Below are 17,397 nucleotides of genomic sequence, written 5' to 3'. Positions count from 1 at the left end.
CAACTTCATCTGAAAATCTTCCTCAGGGTGAGTACGGTGCTTAGGTCAAGTCAGTAAATTTATAAGTAGGTTATTTATATATTACTATTATTTGCAAAATATTGTGAAATTTGAAATTTAACGTTTATTATATTTTATTGATCCGGAATCAGTGCATATTTTAATCACAACCTTTGGTAAGCGATTACAAATCCTAGCGCCATCTATTGAAAGTGATCTGAAATAAGGATTCCCATACAAAATGATTTATTTTTATATTATCGATTTTTTAGCTGATGACAAAAAATAAATAGTCATAATCAGAAGTAAGAATGAAGTCAGGTCATTCATTCAATCGTGATTACTTCACTAGGAATTAACCACGATGCTTGCCGGGCACGATAGCTACGAGGAGGAACCACGTGGCGGTCGACCTAACATACCTAAAAGTCAATTAATGGGACCACTAATTATCATTACTAACAGTATTAACCTCTTCCGCTTCCCCCTTAATGCTACATATTGGTATTGGCTATGGTGCGATTACATCGTCAGAGTCAGTTGTTAATAATGGGGTAATTAATACCCATTGTTATCAACTGTCAGGTCGGCCTCCACGCGGTCACCCCCTAGTACCCGTCGTAGTCAAATTCTTATCCATTAAGTAACCGTTATTGGCACATATAACCTTCTTAAATTTGTATTGTTTAGCTCTGTGTATAAACAAATAAAACATAAATAATAAAAAATATATAAATAAAAATTAATCCACATTAATATAATATAGCGAGGTATCTGTTTGAACGCGCTAACGTCTATACCTACGGATTTGATATTTTTTTTTAGAAAGGTTATTCAATATCTCGATACTACCACGAGCGAAGCAGCTAGTACAAAATACGAAGTAAACTACGCACTTTTTCTGATCTGTTTTTTTAATTACACCGAAAATTCACGTCTCGATGACTTATGATGATTAGATTTACACGAGACATATATGATAGATCTATTCAAATAGTTTATCACAAAAATTCATATCTATAAAGTAACACCTAATTTATTATAATTTAATTCAAACTTAATTACCTGAGTCCCTTAATTTTAAGCTCTAAATACGTTTATTAGGTTACTAATTAATCTGTAAAGCCTTTAAGGGCTAAAACATTAAATATATACAGGATTTAATGGTTTAGTCCTTATGACGTTAATTTCTTATAATAAAAATATTATTAGTACTATTTATCGGATTATAATTAATCAAATCGATACATTTAATTCAACAAAACTACTAAACTAATTTCTCCGACAAACTTACGTTATCTTACAAATTTAATTAGCAACTTCAAAAGTTACTTACCATTTGAATTATTCGGGCGTTTGCTATCGGAGTGTCCGTTTTCATATATAGTTGAACAGTTAATTAAATTCTCATTTATAATATGTAAAATATAACAGTTTCAAAGGATTCACGATTTGGTTTTTTTTTTGTGCAATTTTCAACGTTTCACGTTTTTATTAGCAAGCAGGAGCGCGGCGCGACCGTGGTTGCTATGGTCATCGCGAGCGGCTTGTGTCGGTGGCTGACTGTAGACCAGCGGATTGTGAACTTTTTTATCACTGTTTTCCGCTACATTTTCTATCTTTCGTCAAGTTTTTAACTTAGTTTAAATTTAATTTTGCAAACAGTGTTAGTTGCTTCAGATATTCTTGGAATTTCGCATGTATTTATAGTTCTGGTAACAATATAGGTAATAGACAATATTGTAATATTTATTTAAAGGCCGTCGCCATAGGATAGTAGATGATGTATATTTAATCAATGCTGTTGAAATGGGTATTCAATTAAATAAGGTAACTACAAAATTTTACAATTTTAAAAATAACTGCAGCCACATAAAATCTTGTTGATAAAAATTTAAGATTTAGTTCCACAAAAAAAAAACTAAATGTAGAAAAAACAGTTATTTTCATTTAAAAACTAAACACTGAACCAATTGTGATAAAATTTCTATAAAACTAATCTGACAGTATATCCTTTTAGATAAAGAAAATATTTTTCTAATCGAATTATAAATAACGGAGTTATGAGATAACAAACGAAAAATACATCCGAATTGAGAACCTCCCTTATTGCAGTCGGTTAAAAATATTTCTAAACAAACCTGTTACAATTTAATTTCGTACTGAAATGTTAAATTGTAAACATTGAGATCTAACTTAATAACTTTTAAGCTATTTGCAGTGTAAATGGTATAAACATTTTTAGATTCCACTTATTTTTGAAATAATAATAATAATAATTTATTTGCTCGAAATTTGGTACAAAGGTCTTAAATGGTAATTGAGCCACACATTTCGCCTTATCTAAAGGCATGCAAATTTTGTCAAATGAAATGTTGTTGTTATATAAAATTATTTAAGTATTTGTTAATTAATTTTAAATGAGAAAGTGAATTTGTTTCATTTCACAGGGCTTTGACGTTTTAATCAATCGTTATGAAATTTGGTACATACATATATACGTATAATGTGGGATGCAGAAGGATATAGGCTACTTTTTAACCTGATTAGTAAACATCACGGTCATGCGGACGAAGTCGCTGGTAAAAGCTAATAATAATATTGAAATATAACATAAATACTGTATAATTATAGCTAAATAATATTTTTTACTTATTAAGATGCTATTTTTGAGTAGGCTATGGACACTAGCTCCTGGACCATAAACGCCCTATTGTATAGACATGCGTGATACAGTCGCGCTACGTCGAGACTGGACCTACAACAAGTACTGTTATCGTACAATAGTTAATGGAGTTATCAGTACGGGACACCATGAAATGTACTTCAGGGCTATATAATTTTCATAAATACATAAACAAAATAGATTCTTGTCTAGTAATAATGTACTAATGAATGGATTATTCAAGTTCTACGCTGAAGAGAAACAACAAAGTAAATTTAAAGAAGTATTTTTTTCCGAGACTGGAAATCGTGTATTGATATTCTGATTAGTATTTGTTTTTTTTTTTTATGCAACTTAAAATGGCAAACAAGCTTTTTGCCATTTTTAGTTGCATTGTTTTTTCATTGCTTTATGTAAACAAATATGAAAGGCCTCTTAATGTATATATTGGTTTTTAGAATTTTATTTTTTATTTATTTTTATACAACTTAGAATGGCAAACAAGCTGACGGCCCACCTGATGAAAAGTGGTAACCGTCGCCTACAGACATGTGAAGTACCATCGACATAACAGAGTATATTGTTTCGCCTACGATACCCCCCATGCGCAGCCATTCCTGAGGACTCAGGCGTTATTCCTCTGTACTCTGTTTATAATAAGATTCTATTAACTTACTTATGATTCGTCTTTTAAAGTCATTAAATACTAGCGAGCCCTCTCGGCTTCGCATGGGAAGATAGACAGAAATATAAATTATTATTTTAAATTAACACTTTATTTGGACAAATAGAAGATAACAATACTAAGCATAGTGCTGGTCATTCACACTGCAGCGTATTTCTTAATTTTAGCAATTTTCACCCGACTTCAAAAAAGGACATTTTCAATCCAATGGTATTTTTTCAAGTTTGTTACCTCTGATATGGTGCAGTAAAAACAAATAAAATTTCCATCAAGATCGCCTGAATTAATGACGGTACAATATTGAATGTTTCACGCGTCACTTCCTGCCACGTATTTTTAAAATGTGTAACAAATTACCTCAGCGGCACCTCCTAATAAATACGACGTGGGGACCTTTAAGAAAAATCATATCTTTTTAAAAGGCCGGCAACGCATTGGCGACCCCCTGGTATAGAGATAAGCAACTCGAGTCACTTGACTTAATTAAACTTCTCATACAGTCAAAGCGAATCGCGGGGGCGCTTCGCCGAGTCACCTCGGCGGGGGAGGGGGGGGGGAGAGATTGTTTCTAATGGGATCTAATTGACCTATTGTTAGCAATACATTCTTAATTCACCTTTCGTCGTGTGTGCCCTGGCATAGAATGGACCGCCCCTTCCTTTCCCGTAGCTTTCGTAAGAGACGACAAAGTGAGAGAGAAGGATGGGCAGCGTCCCTCTTAAAACATCTCTAAAAGCCTAACTGCGGTTGCCAACCCGCCTGCTAAGCGTGGCAACTACTAGCAAAAATCCCCCATATGGGGAAAATTTATGTCCAGCAATAGACAGTTAACGGTTGAAATAATAATAATAGCTATACGCCCTATCAGGTCGACCTCCACGCGGCCCGCCCTGGAAACCATTGTGGTTAATTCTAGCGGACTAGTCACGATGGGCTAACTGAATTGCTTTCATCGTTACCTATCATCCCTCACTGATGCCCCGCTAGCATATACTGATAGCGCAGGTGGGCTTACGATTTCATTATCACCCATTAAACAAAAGAGTCAATTCGGGCGTACGCAGTTTCAGCTCCATTATACTATGTTATGGGGAGGTTTATGTTTAGCATTGGATGATTAAAGACTGAAACGATGATGATGATGATACTATGGTACCGAGTTGACCGCCCGACTTGGTAGCTAGTAAATAAACTTGGTAGGTAGAAAAAAAAATAGCTATAAGACATGCAATTATCACACGAGTTTAACTCGATCGACTCGTGATATCTTGTTTCACATTATCGTTAAGTTAAATTACCTAATATTTTTTTTTAGTTTAGTTCTAACCAATGATTTGTAAAATTTATTGCCGATAAGTTATTTTATCCAACGATTTTTTCTTTCTAGCCAATTAGATAGCAGTATTGATATAAATGCCAATACTAAAGGAGACTGAAAGCAATATTTGACCAGAGTCATGTCTTTAAAAATATTTAAAAAAAAAACATATGCATACTCTCACAAATCGCATAGCCGTCTAAATTCTAATAATATAATAAATTTATAAGTAATAAGTACTTGCAATATTATTGTTAGGAACTCCAAACTCCGCACGCCGCTCCACAAGCCGCACTGCGCCGTATGCTCAGTAGACATAACAGCTGCCGGCGCGGCGCCTGATCTGAGTTCGATGTTACCCTGCGCACCTATGGTGATAGCGTTAAATCATAACAATAAATGGTAAAGCCATAATCATTTTGTATACAAATTATCATCAAATTTGATTAGCTACTACAAAATTGGCAAGTACTTTGATTTATATAGAGTGCACTCAAAGGTATCCCTAGTTGGGTATTTTTGTTTACAAGGCCCTTGCTTCTGAAGCGATTTAGCTTAAAAGTTACACTGTACATCACAGCCATATCATCTATCATTGGTGTAAATTTAAGCTATCTAACTGTTTCCGTTGGAGATGTACATTGTTTGAATCAACTGTCGAAAACTGTGTCGAAACTTGACTGGTATCAGTAAACAAATACATTAAATGAAAGAAAAATTATATTTAAATAACCCCTAACCCAAAAAAAAATGTATAAAGTGAAAAAAATAAAATATTTCTCACGGTCTTTTAACTTCATTAGCTTACCGCACTACAAAATTAATCTAGGACTGTATCAACCTCGAGCTTGGATTTGACATGCATAAAATTAATACCAAATTACCTGAAATTGATATTATGCATGGTAGTCTGAATTCCTATAGGAATAAATTGCTTAAACGCTTTGTACAATAATAAGTAATTCTAATTAGAATATATATATTTTAATACCTATATATTAATTTAATTCACTGGATAACCAGTTCTTACTGATATTATTCACAACTTCGGTTATATTTATATAGTTTTGTGAATGTACCCCAAAACTAATAATGTAAATTATAAAATAAGTATTTATAGCATATTATTACCGATTTTTTTAAAATAGTTTATTTCTTGTCATACTTTATAACTATGTTAATGTTGTAAATACCTTTAATAGGCACGTGCATTAATATTGTATTTAATATTAAATTGACATTCTCCGTCGGGTTCTTATCACTGCGGGTAGGCCTGCCATTCTAGCACCTCCTGGTTTCATACGCAACGACGGCAAGAAACCTAACGCGATATCTTTGGTACCTTGGAGAATGGGGCGTCTGCTTGTATGAGACATCACCTGCGTGGGGGGAAAGGGATTGTTGGCAATGGAGTTTGACAGCCCCATTGCCTGGAAACCATCGTGAACAATTCTTGTTCTCGTTGAATTCGTCACGCTGGGCTGACCTGCTTCATCCTCACATATCATCCTTCACTGGTGCACCGCCGGTATATATCGATACCATTCCATTATTACCCATTAAAAAAAACTTCTGCGTCGACACGGTGGCACCGTCTCACCTTCTAAGTCCATCAAAGAAGGCTGGTGCCGCCGTAACATACCAGAAGATTATCAAGCGCCGTAAATATTCACCTATTGAAAATTAATATATTTACGGCGTTTGGAGATGAAACTTTGGGTCCGGGGGGCCACGAGGCAATAAGTCTTTTCAAAGAGATATCACGCTGTTTGGTAGAAACCTGGCCTATACTTTGGTCAACACATCTCCATAGCTATTCAGCGTGGAAATGCAGCAAACTTCCTAGATAACCTACCAGTTGGCTGAAATAAACATAAACGTAACGTATTTTTTTTTATTAAACAACTTAGAACGGCAAACAATTTTAGGGTCCACCTGATGGAAAATGATAACCATCGCCTATAGATATGAGCAGTACCATCGACATAACAGAGTATACTGTTTCGCCCGTGATACTCCGCATGCATTGCCATTCCTGAGGACTTAGATGTTATTCCTCTATACCCTATAAATTCAGTGTCATTCAAACCGAAATACAGCCATGCAAACACAACTGCTTAAGTTAGAAACATGAATGATATATATCTTTTACATACCTAAAACCTAATAAAAATATATGCCATATTGCTAGCCGTATACATAAGTACAAAAATGTTTAGCGAGCTATAGAGAGGGCTATTCTCGGAGTATCGCTGCGTGATAGAATCCGGAATGGGTATATTCGTAGAAGAAACAAAATCTATATTTAATCTAAATAATAAACAAGCTGAAGTGGCAATGGGCCAGCCATATAACTCGATGAGCAAATAACCGATGGAGAAGAAAGGTTCTTGAGTGGCGATCTCGTGCAGGCAAATGAAGTGTAGGACGACCTCCCCCCCCTCCTTAGATGGAAAGACGACCATTCCATCAAATGCATTGCAGTGAGTCAGTGGATGCTGGTGGCTTATGTATTGGTAGCAATAAGACTGTCAAACTCCATTGCTAACAATGCCTCTCCCCCCCTCGCTCCAATTTCTCTTTTTGCACGTCATTACGCTTTAATCATTTATCTACATATATACGATACTCACTACAGAGCAATCAGAAATATTTTGTTCATGAATTGGTAAAAAAAAGCATATTTAATTTAACCCAAATAAAATTATAAATGTGCACGAATTGAAATTAAAGTTACAGCAAATACTAGCGGCCCGTCCCGGCTTCGCACGGGTGGACATTTCTACATTTTAATAAGTGAATATTAAGGCTGCACACGCGACGGAAGCTTAAAAATGGAGTAACTTCTCCCATTTTCCTAACATTTCCCTTCACTGCTCTGCTCCTATTAATCGTAGCGTGATAAAAAGTATACTATAACCAGCTTAGGAATATGAAGAATAATAGTACCAAGTTTCGTTAAAATCCGTCGAGTAGTTTTTGTTTCTATAACGAACATACAGACAGACAGACAAAAATTTTACTGATTGCATTTTTGGCATCAGTATCGATCACTAATCACCCCCTGATAGTTATTTTGGAAATATATTTCATGTACAGAATTGACCTCTCTACAGATTTATTATGCGTATAGAAGATAGATGTAACTTTTTGTTTTTATTAGAACTACCAGAGGGAGACTTTGTACAAAAGTCGATTGCTTGGGTACCTCTGTCCCATTCGTGTTTCTACCGTGAAGCAGTTGTGTTTGCATGGCTGTGTTTCGGTTTGAAGGGTGGGATATGGCGTGAATTTATAGGGTTCAGAGGAATAACACCTGAGTCCTCAGGAATGACAACGCATGGGGATATCATGGGCGAAACAGTATAGTCTGTTATGTCCATGGTACTGCTCATGTCTATAGGTGACGGTTACCACTTTCCATCAGGTGGGCCGTTAGCTTGTTTGCCATTCTAAGTTGTATAAAAAAAAATAGAAAAAATAAAACTTCAGTTGAATATAAATTCGAAACTGTTATATGTGCACATTTACATTATACACACACTAGAGTAACCATATTTTTGTCTCGTTGTTGTGATTACATGCCATTAAACATACGTCGTAATGTAAAAAATGTAAATGGGCTCCCATTTCAGTACTTAGTCTCCCATTTGAGATTACCATATCTATCTTTATAAATATATGTATATATATGTACAGAGAATTTATACACAGTAAATTCGAGAATTTTTTTTATACAACTTAGAATGGCAAACAAGCTGACGGCGAACCTGATGTAAAGTGGTAACCGTCGCCTATAGACATGAACAGTACTATGGACATAACAGTTTCTGACAATACTGTTTCGCCCATGATACCCCCCATGCGTTGCCATTCCTGAGAACTCAGGTGTTATTCCTCTGTACTATGTAAATTCACACCATATCCCACTCCTCAAACCGAAACACAGCCATGCAAACACAACTGTTTCACAAAATAATAAAACATAAAGTTACGCTTACTTATATAATTGACATATTGCAAACAAAAAAGAATTATCTACAAAAACGATGTTCTAGAATATAACGAAAGTTTGAAAATTTTTTTGAATTTTTTTTAATAAATGATAATAGAACACAGAAGGGGTGAATCTACCTTTACAAAACTAAATTATTACATCAATTTAGTGAATATAAAATTTTATTAACCAACTTTAAAATCTTACAAAAACATTGTAAAACTTATAAAATATCAGTGTACTGGGCGTAAAGTACGCTCGGATCTTACGTATGGGAGATATTGATCACCGCTGCTGTAAAAGAAAATAAAAAAAATAAATTTAAAATTATTCCTTACCACAAACCGTCTTGAAAGACATTAATTACATATTGGCCTGAATATGGGCCTGTCTGCTGATATCTAGCAGCAGAAATAAATAACCGATTAACTGATTAAACGTTTCCATTTATTACTAATTTTATTTATAGTGTACTTCTTTCTTTATTGTACACAAACAAAGTAATAACAACATTTCATTTAAAATGTAATGAACAGAGGTGAATTTATCTCTAATAAGAGATATCTTTCAGCAAACATTGTTGTTATAAAATAAAAATAGACAGTCATACAATTTGTGTACATTTTAATAAAAACACTTAAAAATATTAGCATAAACATATTTGTAAAATAAGTAAATACAAAGAATAATATAAACTACATATTAACTACATAAAATACATAAACCTTGTAAATAAATAATATTGGAATAAATAATAGATAAAAAAATATAAATATACACAAATACATATACATATACATATAATAATAAATATAAACATATAATAATAAATATCTATACAGTTAATAAAATTGTAGATTTCAAATGTCCGTACATAAAAAAATGCTAACAACCGAGTCAGGACGATGTTAGACTAATTTTTCTGCGGATACCCACGTAAGGAGATTAGACTACGCCGTGAAATTTTTAACATTATATAATATTTTTTGCCTTTTTCATGGCTTTTTTAGTGACTTAGAGCATCCACATATAGCTAGTAGTTTCTTAGTGTTACGAAAATAAAAATGGTCATATATAGTGCAATTTCAGAGGAGTTTTCTCCCTTGAACGTTCAGGCTGTGCAATAAGCTTCCTGCCAAGGTTTTTCCTAGAGATTCCAGTATGGGATTCTTATAGCATAAAGACTTAAAAGAAGGTTATATATTAAGATTTCTTTAGAATAGGCAATAGTGTTACAGGCGTCCATAGGCTACAACGACCACTTGCTATCAGACAGACTGTACTGTTTACCACTTTCGTGGTATAAAAAAATGTCTTACTAGCAAAACTATGGGAGATAAATTTAATACTTACTTAAAGAAACTTTTGAATAAGAGAACAGGAATATCGAAGTAGACAGCGGTAAGGGACAGCACCACCAATGAGCTGAGTACAGTTATCTTTAAACTCCGTTGATTGCAAACAGTGTGTTTGCTGAAGAGGTTTCCGATACTGGATCTAGCTTTAGAACGTCTGTAATGTAATAATACGAATTGAGGAGTTATAGAAGGAGAAATGTTTTTAGTATATTTCGGTATATCACTATATATATAATATAGCGATAATATAATTGCTACAATTGTTAAAATTATACATCATCTACTATATACTATATACTTTATAAAATGCAGAAAAATAGTTATATATATATCAATTCAAAACTGTGGAAGAAATCCAATAAAGGGACAGATATAAAATCGAGGTTAAATAAAAATGTATTCATTTTGATAATTATGTTTACAACCACAATGATATTATTGAAAATAGAACACTTTAAAAAAAAGAGCAATTGTGTCTCACAAAAAAAAAAAAAACTAAATTCAATTGCGTCAAAACCAGTTATTTATTTATCATAAAATTTCTATGGTACCAATTTATATATATAAATCCTTTTTGATAAAAACAAATATTTTTCAAGTTGACTTATAACTTAAAGAGTTATGAGATATAATTAAAAAAAAATACAACCGAATTAATAACCTCCTTCTTTTTGAAATCAGTTGAAAGTGTTTTCGCTTTGGTACTATGTTAATTTCTTAAGAACTGTTATTTTTATTTAGTGGTTAAAATTCGTTGCTGAGTAAAATCTACTTGATTTAAACTACACGATTCAGAGTTCTAAATTCAAATATTTACAACCGACTTCAGAATTAAGGAAGTTCTCAATTTCGTTTCATTTTTTCTATGTTTGTTACGTCATAACTCCGTCAATTGTAAACCGATTAAGATTTTATTTTATCTGAAAGAATATACGTGTCGTTATCGCTGGGTTTATTCAGAGACTACGAATCGATATTTATTATACACGATTAAAGTTTCTTTTAAAGTTAAAGTAGAGGAGACTTTGTACAAAAGTCGTTTGCTTGGGTACCTCTGTCTCATTCGTGTTTCAACCGTAAAGCAGTTGTGTTTGCATGGCTGTGTTTCGGCTTGAAGGGTGGGTGGGATATGGCGTGAATTTACAGGGTACAAAGAAATAACACCTGAGTCCTCAGTAATGGCAACGCATGGGTGGTAGTAAATTTATTCGTTTTTTTTTACATTTGATTTACTTATGTAAATAAAAACAAACAGCCAGAAGCTAGCGAAATATATAAATATAAATCTAAAATACATTTTTGATATTTAGTTACACAACATAACAATTCGACATAAGAATACGAAATTCATGGAATGTGTTATATTGTCCTTGACTTGAAGCCAGGGAATGTAATAAATGCTTAGGAAAAGTTCTGTTTAAGGAAAGTTAATCTCTTCTTTTTTGGAACACAAATGATGCAAAAGAGAGCCATTAAAAACGTATAAAATTTCGATTGAAATTAATGTCTGCGTGTTTTGTACGCTTTAATGACTAGATAGGTGTACCAATTTGCACAAAACTTGATTCAAATATAACTAAGAGCTAAACAACTTTTTTTTTATATAAATAGTCTTTAGCCACGACTTCGTTCACGTGAACATTGATCACCTTGTAAAAAAACTAGCTCATACACTTCTTTATTCCAAAGTTATAGTATGTATATTCGTAAATTTCGTAAGCTGTTTAAATAAAAGGTAACAAACAATTAAAAAATATTTCATAAAACTTTCACATTTATAACTTGAATAAGTATGAATGCCCCGTTTTCAAGAAAATCAGATATCGGTAGGTTTTGTAATAAAATGTAAATTTTTCAAAACATTAATATTAATATGTTATTATCTGACAACATAGCGGAAGCTGCATCGAGATTCTTGCTACAACCCATTATTATGCTGAGAGAGTATTCTTCAGAACTACTGTTACATAACTAGTAGGTACCTATAACAATGTTCGACAGTTTCTTATTCATATCTAATTATAAATGTCTGCGGAGAAAGTGATTGTTAGTAATGGAGACTAAGAATCTCATTGCTAGCAATATACCCAACCAGGTCGACCTCCTCGCGGTCCCCCCTGGAAACTATCATGGTTTTTTTTATGGTTTGCGGTACATTATTTAAGGCATCCCGTCCTCGCTATTGGATACGAGTGACGGAATTCATATAGAAGAGGGCATATGGTGGGCGCAGTTTAGACCCAATATTTGAGGAGCATTAAACTATCATGGTTAATTCCTGATGAATTCATCATGATGGGCTAACTGGCCTGTTTTCGTAATCATTGATCACCCTTCACTGGTGCTCCGCCAGCGTATCCCGTTAGCGTAGGCGGGGTTACCATACCATTTTCATCTATCAAAAAAAAAAATATAATGTCTAGTTTTTCGAGCAATAATTCAATATTACTTTTCATCATCATCATTATCAGCCAACCACAGTCTACTACTGGATGTAGGCCTCTCCTGAAGTGTACTTTGAACAGTCTTGTTTTTTACGCAACCAATAGTCCCTAACAATTTTACGCAAATCGTCACGCATTCTTGCTAGAGAGCATCCCATATTTCGCCTACCCAGAAACTGCCTACTAGAAGAAACAAGGAATAAATTCGACGTGACATCTATACAGATGTCACGTCCCAGACTCAGTGTATACTAAGTATTACCACTATTCTATTAATAAAATCGATGAATACTCTCTAATAAGAAGGGAGACTTTTTTATATAACTTAGAAAATGGCAAACTAGCTAATTGTCAACTGATTGAAATTGATAACATTTACCTATCGACTTAAAAAGCACCATGGAGACAATAAAGTAATATGTGATGCTCATGGTTTATCTCTAATCCGTTCCTATTTCTGAGGACTATGGTAGTATGGCTATGTTAGGTACATAGCCAACATAGAATTTCAACGTTATATCCTACTCTTCACAACGAAACAGCTATACAAACAAGCTACCCAAAAAAATGACTTTTATACAAAGTCTTCTTGTGTGTGAAGTTAAAAATAAAAAGTTTCTTATATAATTTTATATTTTTTTTTTATTTAGACTTATGGGAATTTAATGCCCCTTAGTGAATATACCATAACAGGCTGCTTTAAATTAAAAAAGAATCGAGTACATTGGTTCAGGTAAAGATGATGGAGGTCCACGCCCTAGTCCAACTGGCATCAAAACAGCCTTCTCTTTCGGTAGCAATATCAATTCAAGATCTATAGCTCCCTGAAAAAGTTAACACAAAATAAATATTATTTGTTTATTTTTACCCACGATCTGCAACAAATTGATTGTTTATATCGAAAAAAGTAGTATATGGTGTTTTTCATTCAAAATATTTCTTCTCGTTTTGGAAAAAGGTCGTGGTAGTTATTGTGCAACCCTTGTACTGTTGTTAAATGCTAAGGGGTTAGAAATAATAAGGGCTTTTTTTAACGCTTATTAACGCTGGCGGGACACCAGTGAGGGATGATAGGTGAGGTTGAAAGCAGATCAGTTAGCCTATCGTGACGAACTCCATTAGAATTAATTACGATGGTTTCCAGGGGGAACAGCGTGGAGGCTGACCTTATAGGGGATATTGCTAGCAATGGGTCAGTTAGATCCCATTACTAACAATCCCTTCCCCCATGAATAAGGGGGTTTGACTATTGTTTGAGTTATTAAAGTGCCAAGTTGTAACAAATCAACACATACCTTTGAATAATAAAGTAGATATGAAATGGAGGGCCAAATTAAAAGTACCCGAAACCGGCGAGCGTGTATGAAAAGACTGATGAATGTGGAAGATGCGAAAGAGGTTTGTTTGAATCGAAGCATTTGGCGTTCCATTGTTTCTGCCTACCCTAATGGGAGACAGAGGTGACTGTATGTATGTATGTAGTTCATGTACATAAATAATAATTTAATATCCATCGAGCAAGCCATCATGCCATAAAATAAGATTCTAAGTATAATTGTTACAAGATAAAATGTAAACTAACAGTTTGAAGATTAATTCCAGTATCTTTGTCAACAAATTGTAAAGGCCACCAAGCTCTGATTGATCTAGACGAGAACAAATTAACTTTTCTAGACTGTTCCAAATTGTCTAAAGTACATTGACGGGCTTGTTTTTCTCCCTTTGGCAGAGCATTCAAGTTAAGAATTACCGATCCTGTAATATTTAAAATAACCGTAAGTTATAAGTGAATGATGATGATAATATCAGCCTTTAACTGTCCATTGCTAAACATAAGCCTATGGGTTTTTTTTATGGGTGAAAATGGTATGGTAACTCCGCCTGCGCTAACGGGATACACTGGCGGAGCACCAGTGAAGGGTGATAGATGAGAATGAAAACAGGCCAGTTAGCCCATCATGATGATAATAGCATTTAGAAAATTAAAAACGACGAGACCTCTTTATTGTATTTTAATATGAAATATACAATTAATAATAACTATTATTGTTATTTCAATTAGAAAATCCGTATCTTCGACCGCAATTATGGCTAGAAACATATTACGCCGACCCCAAATAATAATTGGGATAAGGGTTGATTATGGCTCGAAACTTAATCCCAAAATTAAGTTTATTTTTGGAGATTTTTTTTTTATATAAACTCTCAAACTGCAATAGTAAAATTAATAAAACATTGTTTTATTTTTTTCTTTTAATATTCACGTAAATGAATGAATGAATGAATGAGTATACTTTATTTGCATTATACAATATAGGAAATAAACAAGACAATTTACAAACACAACGATACAATTGTATAAGTACAGTAAGGCGGTCCTTTCAAGACAACCTTAAGTAAATATATATAAATTGTTTTTATTACAAACTTTTCACTTCATAAACTTCGAATATAAGGGAGAGGGCAATGATTTTTCTGACATTTTATTACACAAAATGTATACAGCATAAAAATAAAGATTAAAAAAAAAGTTATATAAAAAAAGCCTTTTTATATTATACCCCGCTTGGACTAGTAAATCCATTTATAAATTTTAAGTACTATTTGTACCTATTTGTATCCCCTGGCAACGGAAATAAAATATTCATTTAGTTATTTCAATTACAATATATGTAAGCTAACAATATGTAAAACTATTCTAAATTTAAAATCGATAACATAAGTAGTTACTGAGATATAGCGCTGTGACAGACAGACGGAGAACGGATGGAGGAAGACTTTGTACAAAAGTCGATTGCTTGGGTACCTCTGTCCCATTCGTGTTTCTACCGAGTATCTGTATTTCGATTTGAAGGGTGAGATATGGCGTGAATTTACAGGGTACAAAGAAATAACACCTGAGTCCTCAGAAATGGCAACGCATGGGGGATATCATGGGCGTCAACTTGCTTGCTATTCTAAGTGGTTTAAAAAAAACGACCATAACGGTTCCTTTCTACCTTTAATCGACTGTTCAAATTGATAGTGTAATCGATAATACGCTATAATCGATTATAATTGAGAAATATTAAAAGCGAGTTTTTTTTTATAACACAGGGGGCAAACGAGCATGCGGCTCACCTGATGGTAAGTGATTACCGCCGCCCATTGTCACCCACAACACCTACGGCATTACAGGTGTGCTGCCGGCCTTTTAAAAAGGAATATGCTCTTTTCTTGAAGGTTATGTTGTTTGGTAAAGGCTATGGCAGAATATCAGAGTGAGTATTAGTAGAGTATTTTTTTATACGGGACCCTAAAACCCGTTCGTTTAATACAATAATAGTTTAAATTGATTCACAAAAGTCGATCATATTGCGTTACATACAAGAAATACAGTTAAAATAAGAACCTCAAAGAAAAACGTTGTTGCAATTAATTTTAATCTATTAATGTATGAAACGTGATGACGTGTATGAAAAATGAGAGAAAGTAAATGCAAAACAAAGCATTTCCTTTTTTGTACCGCACACACGTTTTGATAAAAATAACAATGTCGTTCAACAAGCCACCTCAAGCCTTGTGGAACACACGCCGTGCCACCGTAAGCAAAAACGCCGCGACTTACATACAGGGTTCAGGGCAATACAAATTTCTCCACCGTTTTCGCTGTGGGTGGTCGTCACACAATTGTCCAATGTTGTTATGTACAGCGCAGTACAAATAGTACTGCGCTGTACAAAAAAAGCGGAGTCTATACTTAAATGCTGGAGTTGGACACGTGTGCGAAGCGCCTTATTACTGCATACAACCCTTTTAAGACAAAATAATTAATTACCCAAATAGTCGTCTGGATTGACTGCATCATTGTCTACCACTTGGATCACTAGAATTGGTGGTAGCCGTTCTTCATGCTCCGTGAACGGTCCGCATTCTTTGAACACTAACTGTGAATTATTAACATTTATTTATACAAATATTTTAAAGAGGAAAGTTTTTGAGTGTTTGTTTGTAATGAATGAACTCAAAAACTACTCAACCAATTAAAAAAAATATTTCACTTATTGAATATATATCAGCGAATAACATAAGCTATATATTAATTTCCATTATTAGTATTCTATCTACCCATGGGAAGCCAGATCGGATCGCTAGTAATTTATATAAAACTAGCTATATCCTGCAGATTTGCATACGATCATTAGTGCATATAGTATAAGTATTAATACAGAAGAGATTTCTTACAAAAGTCATCTAAATGGTATCTTTGTCCCATTTGTGTTTTGGTCGAGAAGCAGCTGTACTCGCATCGTCATATTTTCGTTTCAAGGATGAAATATGACAGTGAAATTATAGGGTGCGGAGGAATTATATTATAGTTCTCAGAAATTGCAATAACATGGAAATCATAGTATAAATTAAGTTATGTAAATGGTAAGGCTTATATGCTATTTATGTTTATAGGATATATATATATATATATATATATATATATATATATATATATATATATATATATATATATTAACTATTTACTAGACATCTTATCACAGTAGCTATGTAAAAATTCTTAATCAGCTACTGACAATGTTACCGTTTCATTGGAAGGTAATTTAATCCACCGTATAGCTGAATCTACCTACCTTGTTCCTTCAAATCAGCGGTCAGTAATCAGCGATTTGTAAATGAAAGTTTTATAAACCTAAAATTTTAATTTACAAGAAGTTCATTTATGAAACTTATTATATTGATAACAAGTTCTTAAACAATAAATATTTTTTTTAATAAATATATTTGTGTTCTTTGAACGTCAGGGATGTCCTTCTCCAGAAATCTGTCCGACTCTATAATAATGGCATACGAGTATGCTACCCTGGCCTTCCGAGCCGCTGCAGTGTCTGTCTTTTTCACAACTGCAATGTCCCCCCTTTCCTTTCCCACATAAGTCCTT

At 33.6% G+C, this 17,397-nt stretch overlaps 1 protein-coding gene across 1 annotated transcript in view; it reads right to left on the bottom strand.

Annotated features, from left to right (window-relative positions):
• Window positions 1-12,468: 12,468 nt before the first annotated feature.
• The window catches only part of LOC113509187 (otoferlin-like), a 38,136-nt gene continuing 33,207 nt past the window's right edge, over window positions 12,469-17,397 (bottom strand). The window contains exons 26-29 of the mRNA XM_052895469.1: window positions 16,285-16,393; window positions 14,050-14,222; window positions 13,191-13,291; window positions 12,469-12,538 (exon numbers count right to left, since the gene is read on the bottom strand). Of these exons, the coding sequence (XP_052751429.1) occupies window positions 12,469-12,538; window positions 13,191-13,291; window positions 14,050-14,222; window positions 16,285-16,393 (453 nt within the window). The remainder of the gene's footprint in view (window positions 12,539-13,190; window positions 13,292-14,049; window positions 14,223-16,284; window positions 16,394-17,397) is intronic.

The sequence above is a fragment of the Galleria mellonella genome, unplaced genomic scaffold (assembly GCF_026898425.1).
Source record: "Galleria mellonella isolate WM207_F2 unplaced genomic scaffold, CSIRO_AGI_GalMel_v1 utg28, whole genome shotgun sequence".
Taxonomy (NCBI): Eukaryota; Metazoa; Arthropoda; class Insecta; order Lepidoptera; family Pyralidae; genus Galleria; species Galleria mellonella.
This window is presented reverse-complemented; position numbering and strand designations above follow the sequence as displayed.